Below are 16,711 nucleotides of genomic sequence, written 5' to 3'. Positions count from 1 at the left end.
AGGGTCTGCCACTGCATTAGCACACTTAGAGGGGGCAATGCCGCCATTTGCCGATCAGCAAACTGCCAGACCCAGCCATAAGAGCCCCAAGATGGAAAACATGGTTAAGCAGAAATAAGACTATTTCTATGAAACCTGAAAATCAAAAAGAACGGTGTAAAGGTCCTCGCTACTCCTTTTCGCAGGTGAAGAACACATGAGGTGACTACAACTCCACCCTCAATGCACACTTTGATCCACAGATTAACTGGTATGAAAGATTTAAACTGCAGCAAGCTTGAAGCCAGAGGGGAAACAATAGACTGTATGTATTAATTAGCCAGTAACTGCATTGCTGTTGACCCTGTGAAAGAGGTCGTGAAAGAGGTCAGAGCCCAAATATTCCAAGGATGTAGGTTGTCAGTGCTGCAGCAACTGATCTTCTGCAAACCTGGAATGAAGCTGGAAGATATGCTGGGCCAGCCCGCTCCCAGGAACTAAGAGACAGCCAAGCAGAACAGATGGAGGTGGCATTGTCTGTGAAGCCAAACCCGGAAAACCCTCTGAGTGAAGGAAGACGCACCTAGAGGCCAGGCTCTGCCAAATGGACAAATATAAGTTATTAGGACTGCTTGTGGCCCATTCAACACTAACCAACCAATTATACAAGTCTTATTTAACCTGTGCTCCCTGCCCAGCACCCACATCCTACTGCCCCTTTTACAGAAGCCACGAGATTCCACCACTCAAAATAAAAGTATTCCAAAATCACTTGATTCAAAAACCCTTCACACAAACACTGAAGTCAGAAGTGCAACTTAAAGTCTTCATGTCCCAGTGTCCAAAGTTAACAGTAACAGGACCCACGGTCACAAGTGCCCTATCAGAGCACAGTTCACTCAAGTCTACAAACCAGTTCATGACTGATCTCATATCTAATGCATTCTATGGGAACAGATGTAGTGGTGTGGCAGCAGCCCCCTGATGTCCTCTGTGGTAGCTTAACTTCACTGATTCTTACCTCAAATGCTACGTATGTACAGTTAATATTTTCCAGTGGCAGTGGCACTCAAACCATAAGGAATACCCAAATAAACCAAATGGCCGACCTACTTACCAATGCAAAATTTTGATTTAGGTTTCAACCACCACTTAAAATGACAATATCTTCAGAACCAAAAGGGACAAGAAGATGGTCCAAAGCATTCTGGAATCATGACACCATCACTAAGTCAAAAGAAACGCACCCGACAACACATCTGTGTTGTTAAGGTAGACAACCATGAGGTAACTATGTAATTGGTAAAGGGCATGACATGGAAACACTATATGTAGGCGATGGGTTCGGAAAGGTTCAGACTCATTAAAGACGGGCAGTGTTGCTGCTGTATGATCTTGATTATATTTCTTTATCTTTTCTTAATCAGCGAGACCGTAGCAATTTTGTGGCTTCTGGGCTACCTCAATGCGTTGAAACGTTCTTTAAGCAGATTCCCAAGTTAGCTAGGTTTTATGCTTGCTTTCCCAAGAACAGTGCACTTCCTGCTTGTGCAAACCAGTTCTTGATGTTTGTAGATTCTCTCTTTCACGCAACTGGTCACAGTATAGTCAGGTCTGAAGGAATCCAGATTTGGGCCGGTTTAAAGACAGAGCAGCTACTTGGCAACTATCTTTCCTCAATACTCTCAAGACACAGCGTTAGTGTAGAGCAGAGGTCTTCAAACTTTTTGATGCCGAGACCCCCTTGTAAAACCTTTTTAGGTGTAAGGACCCCCTTCCAACAAAAGTTTCTAGAAACTGGCACTCATCATCAACTTTTGCCAACCATAAATGCGCCTGTTAGACCTCATCACATCCATCTATCATTCATCCACCCACACTTTCACACATCCATCCATCCTTTCATTCTTCCATCCATACATCCATCCTTCATCCATCCATCCATCCACCCTTTAATCCTTCCATCCATACATCCATCCTTTACCCATCCACCCTTCCATTCATCCAGCCACCTTTTCACACATCCATCCATCATTTATCCATGCAACCTTTTATCCATCCATACATCCATCCACCCTTTCATCCTCCCATCCATACATCCATCCTTCATCCATCCACCCTTTCATCCATACATCCATCCACCCACCCTTTCATCCATCCATCCACCCATTATTCATCCCCCACCTTTTCACACATCCATCCATGCATCATTCATCCATGCAACCTTTTATCCATCCATACATCCATCCACCCTTTCATCCTCCCATCCATACATCCATCCACCCTTTCATCCATACATCCATCTACCCTTTCATCCATCCATCCATCATTCATCCCCACCTTTTACCACATCCATCCATGCATCATTCATCCATGCAACCTTTTATCCATCCATACATCCATCCTTCATCCATCCACTCTTTCATCCTTCCATCCATCCAACAATCCTTTATCCTTCCACCCTTTCATCCATTCATCCATCCATCCACCCATCATTCATCCCCCCACCTTTTCAAACATCCATCCATGCATCATTCACGCATGCAACCTTTTATCCATCCATCCATCCATCCTTTCATCCACCATCCATCCTTCATCCATTCACCCTTTCATCCTGCCATCCATACATCTATCCTTCATCCATCTATCCTTCATCCATCCACCCTTTCATCCTTCCTTCCATACATCCATCCTTCATCCATCCACCCTTTGATCCATCCATTCACCCATCATTCATCCACCCATCTTTTCACACATCCACCCATCATGCATCCATGCAACCTTTTATCCATCCATACATCCTTCATCCATCTACCCTTTCATCCTTCCTTCCATCCATCCATCCACACTTTCACACATCCATCCACTCTCATCCATCCATCCACCCTTTTATCCATCCACTCATCATTCATCCACCCACCTTTTCACACATCCATCCATCCACCCATCATTCATCCACCCTCCTTTTCTGTGCCTCCCTGCTGGGCAGGGGGGGGTGGGGACGTGTCACGGGACCCACAGCTCCAGGCGCGCAACATCCATTGAACTCAAAGGGCTACACTACAGCCTGCTCCCCCAGCCCCCCCCCCTCAATTTGTAGTCCATTCATTTTTTCTATGAAATTACGTACTCTTGGTATTATCTACCAGACGTGCTGCAAAATAGACTTACTTAGAATATCCGTGTTCCTTTTCAGATCCAACATTCATTGATTTTTTTTAGTTACCCTTTGAAATTACTATAACTTTAAATATGCTACAATAAAAGAATTTTCAGCATTGGAGGAAAAATTCTGTTTTGCCACTGAAAACCTTTTAATACACAGAAAATGTGTTTGTATTTTTTGGGGGACTTTTGCTGTTATTTGGCACCACCACTAGATAGCGCCTGTAGTCTGCTGCCTTACCCCGCTATATTGAGGCACCAACACTGGTTATGTGGAGGAAGAGTGACTAATTGAACAATTCAGTAATTCAGCACAGAAGAATAAAGATTCTCCCAAACTGTTAAAGCTTACCTTTAATATCAGGATAATGCTTTGCATGATGCACACTACAGCCTTCTCCCCCAGCCCACCCACCACCCCCCCTGCCCAGCTCGTGTATGTGAGCCCGGCTGAAACAGCTTCAGGGACACACACACAGCCACACCCGAGTACTTGACAGGTCTTTAAAAGACCTTTTACTTGTTAATGAGGCGTTGATGTTTTTCACACCTCGGTGTGAATTAGGCTCCGCCGTGAGCACCCTCGATCAGCCCAACCCCAGGAACTGCACTCTGCAGAATCTGCAACCCCTTTCCAAGGTCTCCACGACCCCCCTGGGGGTCGCGCCCCCCAAATTGAAGACCTCTGGTGTAGAGTGATCCTTTTCACAGCAGGGTTGTCTCCAGTATGAAGCACTCACAACATAGGCACAAACTGGCTATCATCCTACTGAAAATGTATTCAGAGAAAGACACAAGGCTAGGCTTCATCTAAAGGCTCCCCTCACTTTGAAGAACAGAGTCTGCAGTCTCATCCCTCAACCATGGCATCTACCAAATGGCAGTGTTCAGGAAGACCAAACAGCAGCTCCTTGCCAAGCAAAAGGTCTAATTGAATTTCTAAAGGAAACTTCTCTCTACTCTCCCCTCTTCAGTTTTAAGATCTCAACCCAACAACTTCAGGAATGTCAGCAATTCACATCGACTCTCTGGTAAAACAACCTCTCCATGATTATGTACAAATGCGAGGCCTGGATATCCAAACTGGATCCCTTGGGCCTCCATTACTCAAACTCACTCGTGCTTCAACACACCCCCTCCTGGCACTGAGGACGTGAACATTTTAGCCACTCCACAAGCTTATCAGAAATTAGACAGTTGGGCCTCTCTTGACCGGTCTATATTTGTGTCGCTGGTGTAAACAAAGTCCGGTTCCCCTACAGATCCTATGCCCGCTAAACTTAGCACTTTAGATCTGGATATTCTCAGTTATTGGTAGGACTTTGTAATTGTTCCTTACCAGAGGGGCATCCCCCCCCCCAAAAAAACATGGAAACATGCTACACAGTCCTTCACCTCCTGAAGAAACCCAATCTGGACCCTTCTATTTGGTCTAATTATAGACCAATTTCTATGCTCACCATTATGTCAAAAGTCATGGAGAAGCATGTTAACAAACAACCTTTGTAGAATTCCAATATTACCTTCAATCCTCACAATAAGGGCTCAGAGCAGGACACAGCACCGAATCCGCCCTTCTAGGAGTCAGGGAACACCTCAGACGGCTTCCTGCATGAAGTAAGACTGGTCTCACGCTACTCTCTTTGAACGATTGGCTAATCTGGGTCTCCAGGGGTCAGCCCTCGCTTGGATGACATCCTTGGTGGAAAGCTGCGGCCTCATCTTGTTTTCTTTGCAGATGACACGCAAATCATCTTCTTGTCATCTGGCAAAGACTACAATTCTGAGGCTTTGAATTCCTATTTGGGCTGGGTTGCCATGTGGATGACTAACAACTCACTCAAAGCGAACGGTGATAAAACTGAGGAACTGGTGCTGGGAAATAATCCAGCACTTTAGGGTCCACAGCACTGGCCAGATACTAGATACCGAAGGCATATAAAGCATCCATCAGACGGTTGCAAGTAGTTCAGAAATCTGCTGCTAGGATGGTATGCAGACCCTCCAAAGGCGCTTGGGTCTCACTCCTTCTCTGGGAGCTTCACTGGTTCACTGTGGATAAGGTCCGCAGACAGTTGAGACCTGACTGTTCTGAATTAGTAGGGCCTGCATATATCCGATCTACTGCTAGAGCACCAGGAAACCCCGTGTGGGTAACTGTGCACTATATAAAACTCGTTAAAAATACACACCATTCAAGTATAAAGCACGCTTTGCACACAGACATGCACAATATGCACTTGAAATTTAGCAATAGGAGTAAGGTAAATGCACAGAAGAGGAATTTTTACATGGGCTGGCAAGTAGACCTTCACTCCAGTGACAGATGAAAAGGACCGGTCACAATTATGTATTCACAAAAGATGACCCGCTGCCACTACCGCTCTATGTTCTAAACCCAGGACAAGGACAGTAGTCCCTCCAGGACACAGACACGTTCAGGACCTTGCGCATGTCAAGGGACAAGTCTTGGCCTCTGCACACATGCTAGATTAGCATGATGCTAGATTAGCATGACACTAGGGACACATTCAGTATACAAGATGTATACGGTCAAGCATTCAGGGTAGGAAGACATGACTGTACACCATGCAGGAGATGTTACGGTCCAACCAAAATTGCTGGTATTTATTCCACTTCAGAGGCTATAGTGGGAAGCTAGAAAAAATTAAAGTGCTGCCTTCTTTAAAATGTCAAACCTTCCTCCAATCCTGGAGTCCACCACCTTCCTTTGTTGTCCTACATTCCCAGTTCCTGGATCAAGGAGTCGCAGGTAAGGCCAGTTGAAACTGTTCACGATAGTTTGATTGGTTTCAACACTGGTACAACAATGATGATGTAGAATAAATCCTGCTATGGCAAGATTATATAATATGTTGGTTGTAGTGTTAACAAGATGATGATGATAATGGTAATCACAACATCAAGTATGGAAAGTGATTTGGCAGGAAATTAGTACAATGCTCAAGTGCAGAAATGCAGTATTTGAAACTATGAAGATTAATTCTACTTCATCACTGTAGTGCTCAGTATTTACAACCTCTGTCAAGAGAATGGCCCCAAAGTCATGACTGAGTCGAAACATGGTTGACAATAATGACAATAGTAATTTCAAAACCTCCACACGTCAGATAGAAGTTTCATCTCCTCAGTATTTTGTCTTTCATAAACTACAACCGCCTTTACAATATACATCCTTGCACTTTGGTTGTCAATATGCACTACGTGACCCTATCCAGCACTGAGCACTTTTTATGTATTCTGTATATGACTGATATTTAAGTGCATGGGGTTGACAATACAAGCATCATTAAGGCAAACCTTTCGTTATCTGGGTGTTTTATGTTTTTGCTTTACATTTTTTGAGTTTGGAACGAAGCGTGTATAGGTTACACCTTTCATTTTGATATTTATCATCAACAAAACAATGTTGTTTATAATAATACATACAAAACCATTTAGTGCCACAACTTGCAGAAGTTGCTAACGTCTAGTGGTTTTCTTTGTGTATCAAATTTTAACAACTTTCTTTCCAACATGTAAATAAAACTGCATTATTCGAAATTATAACCCAGTTGTAAAATCCACCTCAATTTAAGAGTTTAATTGGTGTAACTCAAGAGGAGTGCAACAGTATTCATGATTCTGGGACATATGTGGTAAGCAACAGTAAAAACACACTTTGCTACCTATAAACGTCCATCACAAACTGCTAGAGGCAACTCGATCCACTGCATACAACTCTCACATATGACCATAGGACAAACTCACATGTACAGACCTCTACATATACAAACAACCCAATGAACCCCTGAACACAAAATGTTGCTTCATTATAGCCTTACCTGACATCACTCTGCAAATACAGGCGGCTGTTCCTGATGCTGGCAGAGCTCCCCAGGCAGCATGTCACCTCGCCGTATTCCTGCATAATCTTCATCATTTCGCACATGGCTAGAGAGGAGAAGGCAGTGGGTCAGCAGGATAATTACTGCTACCGAGAATAGTTAATATATAATAACTGGTAGAGTTCAGTACTGATAACAACCCCACCTAAAGTGAAGCATCTGGCACCAATGAACAAACAAGTACCAGGACTGTACCATGGAGGCCATCAACTTTTCAGGAGTAAGAATTATTTGTGAGCTCTGCTAAGTACATAACTGTTTCTAAAAGTGAGCAACAGCTGTATGCCACTAATCAACTGTCCTAATGCTGCCTAGTCTGATCATGGTTAAAGGCCTTTCAGATAGAGGATTAAGGTGACATGTTCACAGTGGTGCACATCAAAGTTGGTTGTCAGACACAATCTATATACAGATTTGAAGGATGCAGACTCATTGACTAACAAGGCACTCCCCAACAGCTGGTAAAAACGATATCTGCCCACAGATAAGGCTATTATTTAACAACCAAAGAGTACAGGACTGCAGTGGCAGAGGGTAGGAACAACTGTCCAACATATCCAAGGGGAAGATACATTAAAATCAGCCTGAGTTTCAAAGGGAACACATGGAGAGAGTGGATAAGGAAAATGCTACATACGCAGCATGCAACTGTTCTTGGTATGCAGAGCTGTAGATTTACATGCTTTGCATACTCCTGCAATCTAGTGTTGGGTCCTGATGTTTGCACTTTGTTTTTCTTCAAGGAAGTCTTTCCAGTCCAGAGGTAGGTGACTCCTCCTTTCGGTGACAGTGCGCATGGGCATTGACTCCATTGTTAGATTGTTTTCCCGCAGAAGGTGAGAATGGAGTTAGGAAGAGCAGAATCGAGATGTCCATGCGTATGTATATAAAGTAAGAGAGAACTGCAACAGGTACAGGTATCCGGGGAGGCGGGCAGGCGCATGTGAATCTACAGCTCTACATGCCAAGAACAAATGCTTACTAGGTAAGTAACATTATCCGTTCGAGGCATTGGAGCTGTAGATCACATGCTTTGCATAGACGATATAGCAGAATTCTCCCAAAGCGGTGACTAACCTGTACCTGTTGGAATGGTTTGAAAAAGTGTTATACGAACTGCCTGGCCTATATTAGCTTGTTGTCTCGCTAGCACATCTACACAATAGTGTTTGGTGGATGTGTGCGGTGTAGACCATGCTGCAGCTTTACAGATGTCAGGTATGGGAATGTTTCCTAAGAAAGCCATAGTAGCCCCTAGTTTGCGGGTGGAATGCACTCTAGGGGATATTGGTAAAGTCCTCTTTGCTTTTGCATAGCATGTTTGAATACATTTAATTTTCTAGCTAGTAATACCGGATTTAGGAATGGGATTGCCTTTGTGTGGTGGAGCAAAAGCCATATAGAGCTGTTTAGTTTTACGAAATGGTTGTGTCATTTCTATGCAATATAATAATGCTCGTTTAACATCTAAAGTGTGTACGGCTCGTTCTGTCACTGAATCTCGTTGAGAAAAGAACACAGGCAACTCAACAGATTGATTGATGTGAAAGGCAGAGATCACTTTGGGTAGAAATTTGGGGTTAGTGCGAAGAACCACTTTGTTTTGGTGGATTTGAAAAAATGGTTCTTCTATGGTTAGTGCCTGAAACTACACCACTCTAAACAGTGGTGTAATAACAATGAGGAAAGCAACTTTCCAAGTGAGAAATTGCAGTTCACATTTAAATGAAATGACTACATACTTAAATACCAATCGCCCGCCACCTAAATTACTAAATCTGTACTACAACATTGAATTGCTCTTTGACCTCCTGCAATATAATGTGAAATGCTTTTATAAACATACGTGTAAACATGTATATAACACTTGTGACCATTGGTCCCACAATGCCAACTCTACCTCCCCTTGTTCTTCCAATCTCCCCTTCGACCTCCTATTTATGGCACTGCCACCTCCCGCTACTTACTCAAACTTACCTTACCTTTACCTATCTCACCCATCTGATTCTGACCACACACTGTAAAAACCCACACTAACACACGTTTGTACTCCATTCACCCCCACCCCTTTTCTCCCCACCCTGGTCCTCCTCTCCCTTTTCTTTCTCTCCCTTTTTTCTTTCTCCTAGTCAATTCCCTTCCCTTGCCGTTCCCCACTCCCAACCCTTGTACCACCGACCACGACTAAATGTTCACAACACTAACCTTAATCACTGCCTAAATGTAATACAATGTACCCACAGCCCTGAGGAAGCACCGGGCCGGATGGCCATGTAAGGGGAGAAACACGTGTTGGCTATTTTTTCTTCTCAACCACTCTGGTGAACAGAGTGCAAATAAACCTTCAAACGCTTTGCATGTACAATTGGAATTTTTTCCAGGAAAAATCATAAATGAAAAGCATCTTACCCTGACAAACCTGTTAATTCAGTTCACATTTATACAATGGTTCGATGGGTGGACCCATTAGTCTGGTAAGAACAATGGTCAGATTCCACACGCGGCAGGTGAAAGTCTTGGTGGAATAACTCTTTTGAGTCCTTCCATAAAAGCCTTGATAACGGGTACTTTGAAAAGGAACAGATGCTGCCTATTTTGAAGGTTTGCACCTATTAAAGCTAGATGTAAGCGTATAGATGTGTAAGCTAATCCTGACTGCTGTAAGTGTAGTAAATAAATTATATTTTGAACGGAAGCCTCTAGCGTGTTGATATGGCTGGTATTACAATATATATATCAAACCCCTTCCATTTAGCTGTGTGGCAAGCTCTTGTAGTAGGCCTTCTGGCCTCTATAACGATATTCCTACAGCCTGGTGGAAGGTTCAGATAGCCAAACTATGATTTCAGGTGCCAGATCGCTAGGTTGAGATGTTTGGGATCTGGATGTCTTTGCTCTCCATGGCTGTGTGTGAGAAGACTGGATGTGAGATATCGTTTTTTGATGAGGAACTACTGAGAGCTCCAACAGGGTAGTGAACCAAGGCTGACGGACCCATGTGGGAGCTACTAGGATCAGTGTAAGGGATGTTTGCCTGAGCTTCCGAACCACTAGTGGAAAGAAGGTATCCACCGTCGACCAGATTTTTAGATTAAAGATGCTGTTCTGGAAAACGGTCAAAATAAAGGGGGGGGCTCACTGCACACTGTTTTTGTTGACCTCCGTGCGGCCTTTGACTTGGTCCCACGGGGGAAACTTTGGAGCGTACTAAGGGATTTAGGTATACCCCCGCCCCTTTTAAACATTCTAATTCGCCTCCACTTACAGAATTTTGCAAGGGTAAGATGTGGGAGGCAAGGGACCCTGTCGGCAAGCTTCCCCGTTGGCAGAGGGGTAAGGCAGGGTTGTGTGTTAGCACCGACCCTGTTTTGCCTCTATGTAAACGGGGTGATTGACTACCTGAACAGGGTCCCCAATAGGGACGCTCCTAGGTTGGCGGGAGCAGGTATCTCTGCGATCATGTTCGCAGATGATACCTTGCTGCTCGCAAAGACACCAATGGGTATACAGAGAGTCTTGGATGCCTTTGTTGCCTTCTGCCATGACAGGGGCCTGGAAATAAACAAATCCAAAACAAAGTAAATGATCTTCAACCCACCGAGAATGTCTCGGCCTAACCCTATCATAGAAGGTGTCTGCTTGGAGAGTTTCAACATTCGAATACCTGGGCCTAACTCTGAACGAGGATATGACCTGGGTACACCACCAATCCCAACTAAAGCTTTCCCAAAAAATAGGCGGGATTTTTAAACTCCTTAAACAAACAACCTTTAAACCTGTATCTCCTCCTCTTGAAATTTTTAAGCTGCAGGCACGGGGTGCGGTGATCTATGGGGGCGAGTTATGGGGACACTGCTGCCACCCAGACATTATCACCACTGAAAACAGGTTTATTAGGCAGCTGCTATCTCTACCACCCGGCACGCCCCTTCTCCCCACTAGATTAGATTTGGGACTCAGATCAATAAAGGAGGAACTAGGTCTAAAACCTCTTACCTTCTGGAGACGACTATGGGCGACTCCCGAATTGGCCAGTTATAGGAATGAATTGACTGAACTCCTACAGCTGCCAAACATCTGGAATATCCCATGGTTAAAACATATCAGGCAAGAGTTCGCTAGATTGGGGTATCCCCAAGCTTGGAGGAACCCTGCAGAAGCGTGTAGTGGGTGCAGAAGCGTGTAGTGGGCTACCCCGGCGGGAATTGGTGAAAACATATTATCACAAAAATTTGTCTGATTACCAATCTAACCTCAAAATAGGGCCATTAACTATGTCATTCCTTGAGCAAAAGTATAATTACAAATTAGAGCCTGTCTTGGACATAATCAGCCCGAGCGCCCACAGGAAGCTATACCTCCAATGGAGATATGACTCACCTACCGCTCAGAGGTCTAACAGCACGATGGTACCATGACGCCCCTGCAGACTGTCCAGTGTGCGATGCCGAACTAGAGTCGGACGTACACATGGTCTTCTTCTGCCCCTCCTATATGATCCCTAGGAAGAAGTGGATTATTCCCATCTGTAAAAATCTGGGCATTAGGCAGTACCACCAATCATACCGAATATTAAAAACTGACTTGTCGCCATGTATTGTTTTTGGGGTCACGACATTTTTGGCTTCAATGTGGAACATCAGGAGGAAATTCTGGAATAATGAACTATTTTGAGTGGTGTAATCTGGTAGGGGGTAATGAGTTCCTGTTGTATTAAAGGGATAGCTTAAGGGATACGCCCATCCCATGATGCTGGATAATGTGTGTATATTTCTTTTTTTTCCTCATAGCAATTGATGTTTTAACATTCTTAAAGTTGTATTTTACTGTGTTTCTTTTATGACAGTTATATGTCGAAATAAAGATTTAATAAAAAAAAAATATATATATATATATATATATATATATATATAACAAACCCCTTCCATTTAGCTGTGTGGCAAGCTCTTGTAGTAGGCCTTCTGGCCTCTATAACGATATTCCTACAGCCTGGTGGAAGGTTCAGATAGCCAAACTATGATTTCAGGTGCCAGATCGCTAGGTTGAGATGTTTGGGATCTGGATGTCTTTGCTCTCCATGGCTGTGTGTGAGGAGACTGGATGTGAGATATCGTTTTTTGATGAGGAACTACTGAGAGCTCCAACAGGGTAGTGAACCAAGGCTGACGGACCCATGTGGGATCTACTAGGATCTGTGTAAGGGATGTTTGCCTGAGCTTCCGAACCACTAGTGGAATGAGTGGGAGAGGCGGAAAAGCATAGGCAAATACGCCTGACCAGTTTATCCATAGTGCATTGCCCTTGGACAATGGGTGTGGATACCCGGAAATTAAGTTTAGGCATTTTGCGTTTTGGTGAGTGGCGAACAGATCTATCTGTGGAAAACCCCACGTTTGAAAAAAATGGGAGGAGAACTTGAGGGTGAAGTTCCCACTCGTTAATCTGTTCTCTCTGCCTGCTGAGAAGATCTGCAATCGGATTGATTACTCCTGGGAGGTGTTCTGCTAGGAGATACATTGTGTGATGTATGGCCCACCTCCTAATGGCTTGTGGAAGGCTTGACAGCTGGAGAGTGTGTTTGTCCCCCTGTTTCTGTATGCAATACATGGCTGTCATGTTGTCTGTGCGTATTAGGCATTTTTGCTTGTAGGGTGAGTTTGGAAGGCTTTTTGGGCACTAGAAATACTGCTAGCAGCTCTAGATGATTTATGTGAAGTTGTTTTAGCTTTTAACTCCACAAACCTTGAATTTTGTGAGTCTGGAGATGAGCAGCCCAACCAGTGAGTGATGCGTCTGCTGTTAGGACTGTCTGTGGAACTGGGTCGATAAAGGGTTTGGATAGGTTTTGTGGATTCCACCACTGCAGAGAGCGATGGGTGCGGCCTTCTACCAACACTAGATCTGACAATTGACCCTGAGATTGATTCCACTGACGTGCTAAGCATTCCTGGAGGGGACGCATTTGACGTCTTGCATAAGGAACTATTATGATGCAAGATTCCATAATTCCTATTAACTGCATAAATACTCAAGCTGGTAATGACTGTATGGGCTGAAACCATGAAACTAGAGCCTGAATATTGCAGATCCTGGCTGCATTGGGACAGGATGGAGCTTTTTGAGTACTGAGAGAGGCTCCCAAGTATGTTTGTGTGTTGGAAGGTTGGAGATGGGACTTCAACATGTTTACTGTGAACCCCAGATCGTGCAGTGATTGTACTGTTATCTGAGTGTGCTGGAGACACTGTGGGTAATAACTGGCTTTGATGAGCCAATCGTCCAAGTATGGGAAGACATGAATATGTGGTCTTCGCAGGTGAGCAGCGATTACTGCCAGGCATTTGGTGAATACTCTGGGAGCAGTGGTGACTCCGACTGGAAGCACGTTGAACTGGTAGAGTTGTCCCGCTGCCACAAACCTGAGGTATATGCGATGAGCGGGATGTATTGGAATATGGAAGTATGCATCCTTTAAGTCTAGGGTAGACAAAGTTGCCTTGCCGTAGGAGTGAGAGCACTTGTTGAAGTGTCACCATGTGAAAGTGATCTGAGTGAATATATTGATTTAGCTCTCTGAGGTCCAGTATAGGTCTGAGAAAACTGTCCTTTTTGGGTATGAGAAAATATAGGGAGTACACGCCGAATCCTTGATATCGCTATGGTACGGCCTCTATAGCTCCCTTTAGCAGAAGATAGTGAACCTCTTGTTTGAGGAGGTGTAGATGCTCTGGTGACATTCTGTGTGAACGTGGAGGAATGTTTGGGGGATTGTTGGTAAGCTCCAGGCAATAACCAGATTGGATAATGCTTAGGACCCGAAGTTATTGTATGCCAGACGGGGAGCAATTGAAAAACATGTCCCTGACAGGTGTGGAATGATCAGAGGAAAGAGGAGGCAAGTCTGTTTGTTTGTTGAGGGGGAGGTGCGGGTGCGGAACCTTTACCTCTTCCCTTGCTATTGTTGCCTCTAAATATGCCTCGAAAGTAACCTCTTGAAGAGGGTGACTGACTATTGCCTCTATATGACGTTGTGGTGTTATCTGTGGCTATGTTCTTGGAGCGCCCCACCCCCTGTAGAAGGAGCGACAAAAAGAACCCCGACTAGATGGGGACTGTAGTGCTCCCATGGACTTCGCGACATCTGTGTCATTTCTTATCTTCTCTAAGGAAGTGTCTACCACAGGTCCAGAGGGCTGTTCTTTATCAAAAGGTAGTTTTAAAAAAGAAGCCAGGCGTGCCTTCTTAGCAAGACGGTGTTGATTGCCCGGGCGGCAGTGTCTGCTGCATCCAAAGCACATTTAATTGAGATGTTTGAAATTAGTTTCCCTTCCTGAACTAGGCCGTGTGCCTTAGCTTTATACTCATCAGGTAGAAATTGTAGCAACTGTTCCAATTCATCATAGTGCACTCTGTCGTATCTGGCTAAAAGCGCTGGGTATTGGCAATACGTCAGTGATTGGCTGCCTGCGCAGCAACTCTTTTTCCCCGAGGCAGCTATTAGTTTAGATTCCTTGTCTGGAGGAGGGGCATCCCCCGAGATATGTGAGTTTGCCCGTTTACAGGCATTAGAAACAACTAGGGAATCTAATCGTAGTTGACCCTTGATATAAACTGGATCTGTTGGTGCAGATTTATACTTTATATCTACCCTTGGTGTAAGGATTTGTGCGCGAACGGGATCTTTGAAAATATCATCCACATGTTTTAGCATACCCTTCAGCATAGGCAGTGTGTGAGTGGATCTCGGGGAAGAGCTTAGTGTCTTAAAGAGAAATTCCTCCTAAAGTGATTTTTTTATGCAGCTGACCTCCATGATACTCAGCAGACCCATTTATTAATTCTATGTACCCTACATTATCATCAGGTGGAGAGGGTTTTGAAGGCTATAAATCTAAATTGTTATCTGCATTTGGATCTGCATTATAATCGTCCCATGGATCAGGACTATTATTATCAACCCCGTCCCCGTCTCAGTCATCCTGGTTGTCAGGTGATTGTGGTGGTGGTGAATGTGTTGGTGTTATCAACAAATGTGGGTTAGGTGGGGAAAGAGGTGATAGAGGAGGGGAAAAAGGGTTATTACGAATATGTTTCCTCTTGAGAGGAATGTGGTAAGTGTCCTCAGCTTCTCGTTTGTGTGTTAATGCCAGAATATGTCCAGTTTTGGGATGGTTCTTTTTGTTTGGGGTCCGATTTGGAAGGTGGGATGTCGAAATGATGCTCCTTTGATAGAATAGGAGCAGTTTTGTCTTTCGGTGCCAATATCTTTGGAGCATATGTTTTCGGTGCGTAAGTGTTTGGATTCGAAGATGATTTTGTGGTCCGAAGCGACGGGATTGTCACGACAATGTGTTTCGGCTCCGTGCCCGAATGGGGCAGACTTGATTCCGAGCCGGAAGGCCTTGATGTGTGTTTCGGTTCCAGGCCCATAGGCAGGGCATTGGAAACCTGTTCTCGGTGCCGACCTTGGCTCGAAGGCAGAGGAGGGACCGGAGCCTTTTTCTTGGACAGAGGTAAAGTTTCGGGCAGGGAAGTATCGGTACTCAGAGTACGCTGACCCGGAGGAATGTCTTCGCCCATGTCGGAGTCGGCCTCTGACACGGAAATGTGTTCTTCTTCCTCGGCTCCTTGCGCATCGAAGACATCTTGTTCGGAATTTTCTCCGAATAGATCCGGAACGGAGCCTCTGTGTTTTTGCATTTCGTGATGTCAAGCCCGACGGTCACAGAGCGTCTTCTTGTATCGGAAAGATTTGCACGCGTCGCAGCGTTGTTCGTCGTCCTCCGGGGAGAGGCACAAGTTGCACACTTTGTGCGAGTCGGTGCGTGGGTACTTGGCGTGGCACCGAGGACAATATTTAAATGGAGTCCGTTCCATCGACTGTGAAAGTGCTCGACGCAGCTAGGCCCGATGGCCTTCCACGAAGTTTCCTATCAAAAGAGATTTTCCTTGAAACTATATTATACGTGGTGAATGGGAAACGCGATCGAATAACAATACCGTCGAGGGTATGTGGATTGCGCACCGAGGGGAACCCGAGAAACGGTGTGGAACCGGAGAGCAGCAATCCACGTCCGAACCCCATGACGGAAAAAAAACAATTTAACAATAGAGTCGATGCCCATGCACACTATAATTTCCTACACCAAACATACATTACACCTACCAGACAACACAAGATTGAATCATCCACACTTGCCCGTGATGCAGAGCAACCTCTGTGAATTTTCTTCATCTGGAATGGACGTGCCCCCCTATTCAACAATGTTGGCATACAATATTAAATACCTTGGTTGTTATGACTAATAATAGAGTACCACTGAACCTGGAACTTGCTCTCCTAGAATAAGCCAAAATGGTACCATCCGATACTCGAAGATATGTAGCCATGGCACTATTAGCTAAACGGACGGTGGCTATGCTTTGGTATGGGACGAGATCAATTGTGTTTTTTTCTTTAGCGCGTGAGATGTGCTTTGGTATTGCTCATTCTGCTGATACTAGGCCCTTGAGACTTCAAAGCTAAGTTTATATTGTCTAGGTTCTGTGGCACCTATTCATTTAGGCTTTTTGCTTTTTGTTCTTTCCTATGCATTCTTTGTGCTGTGCATTTTACCAGCAGATTGAGAAGGTGAGAGAACCAGAACATATGAATTTGT

The 16,711-nt window shown here is 44.5% G+C and overlaps 1 protein-coding gene across 4 annotated transcripts in view; it reads right to left on the bottom strand.

Moving 5' to 3' along the window:
• The window catches only part of TMEM94 (transmembrane protein 94), a 968,231-nt gene that overhangs the window by 125,534 nt on the left and 825,986 nt on the right, over window positions 1–16,711 (bottom strand). For all 4 annotated transcript variants that reach the window (XM_078654522.1, XM_078654523.1, XM_078654524.1 and 1 more), the window contains one exon: window positions 6,990–7,098. In XM_078654522.1, coding sequence (XP_078510648.1) covers window positions 6,990–7,098 — 109 coding nt within the window. The remainder of the gene's footprint in view (window positions 1–6,989; window positions 7,099–16,711) is intronic.

Source organism: Lissotriton helveticus, chromosome 7 (assembly GCF_964261635.1).
Source record: "Lissotriton helveticus chromosome 7, aLisHel1.1, whole genome shotgun sequence".
In the NCBI taxonomy this organism is placed as follows: Eukaryota; Metazoa; Chordata; class Amphibia; order Caudata; family Salamandridae; genus Lissotriton; species Lissotriton helveticus.
The sequence above is the reverse complement of the archived record's forward strand: the minus strand, read 5'-3'. Positions and strand labels throughout refer to the sequence as shown.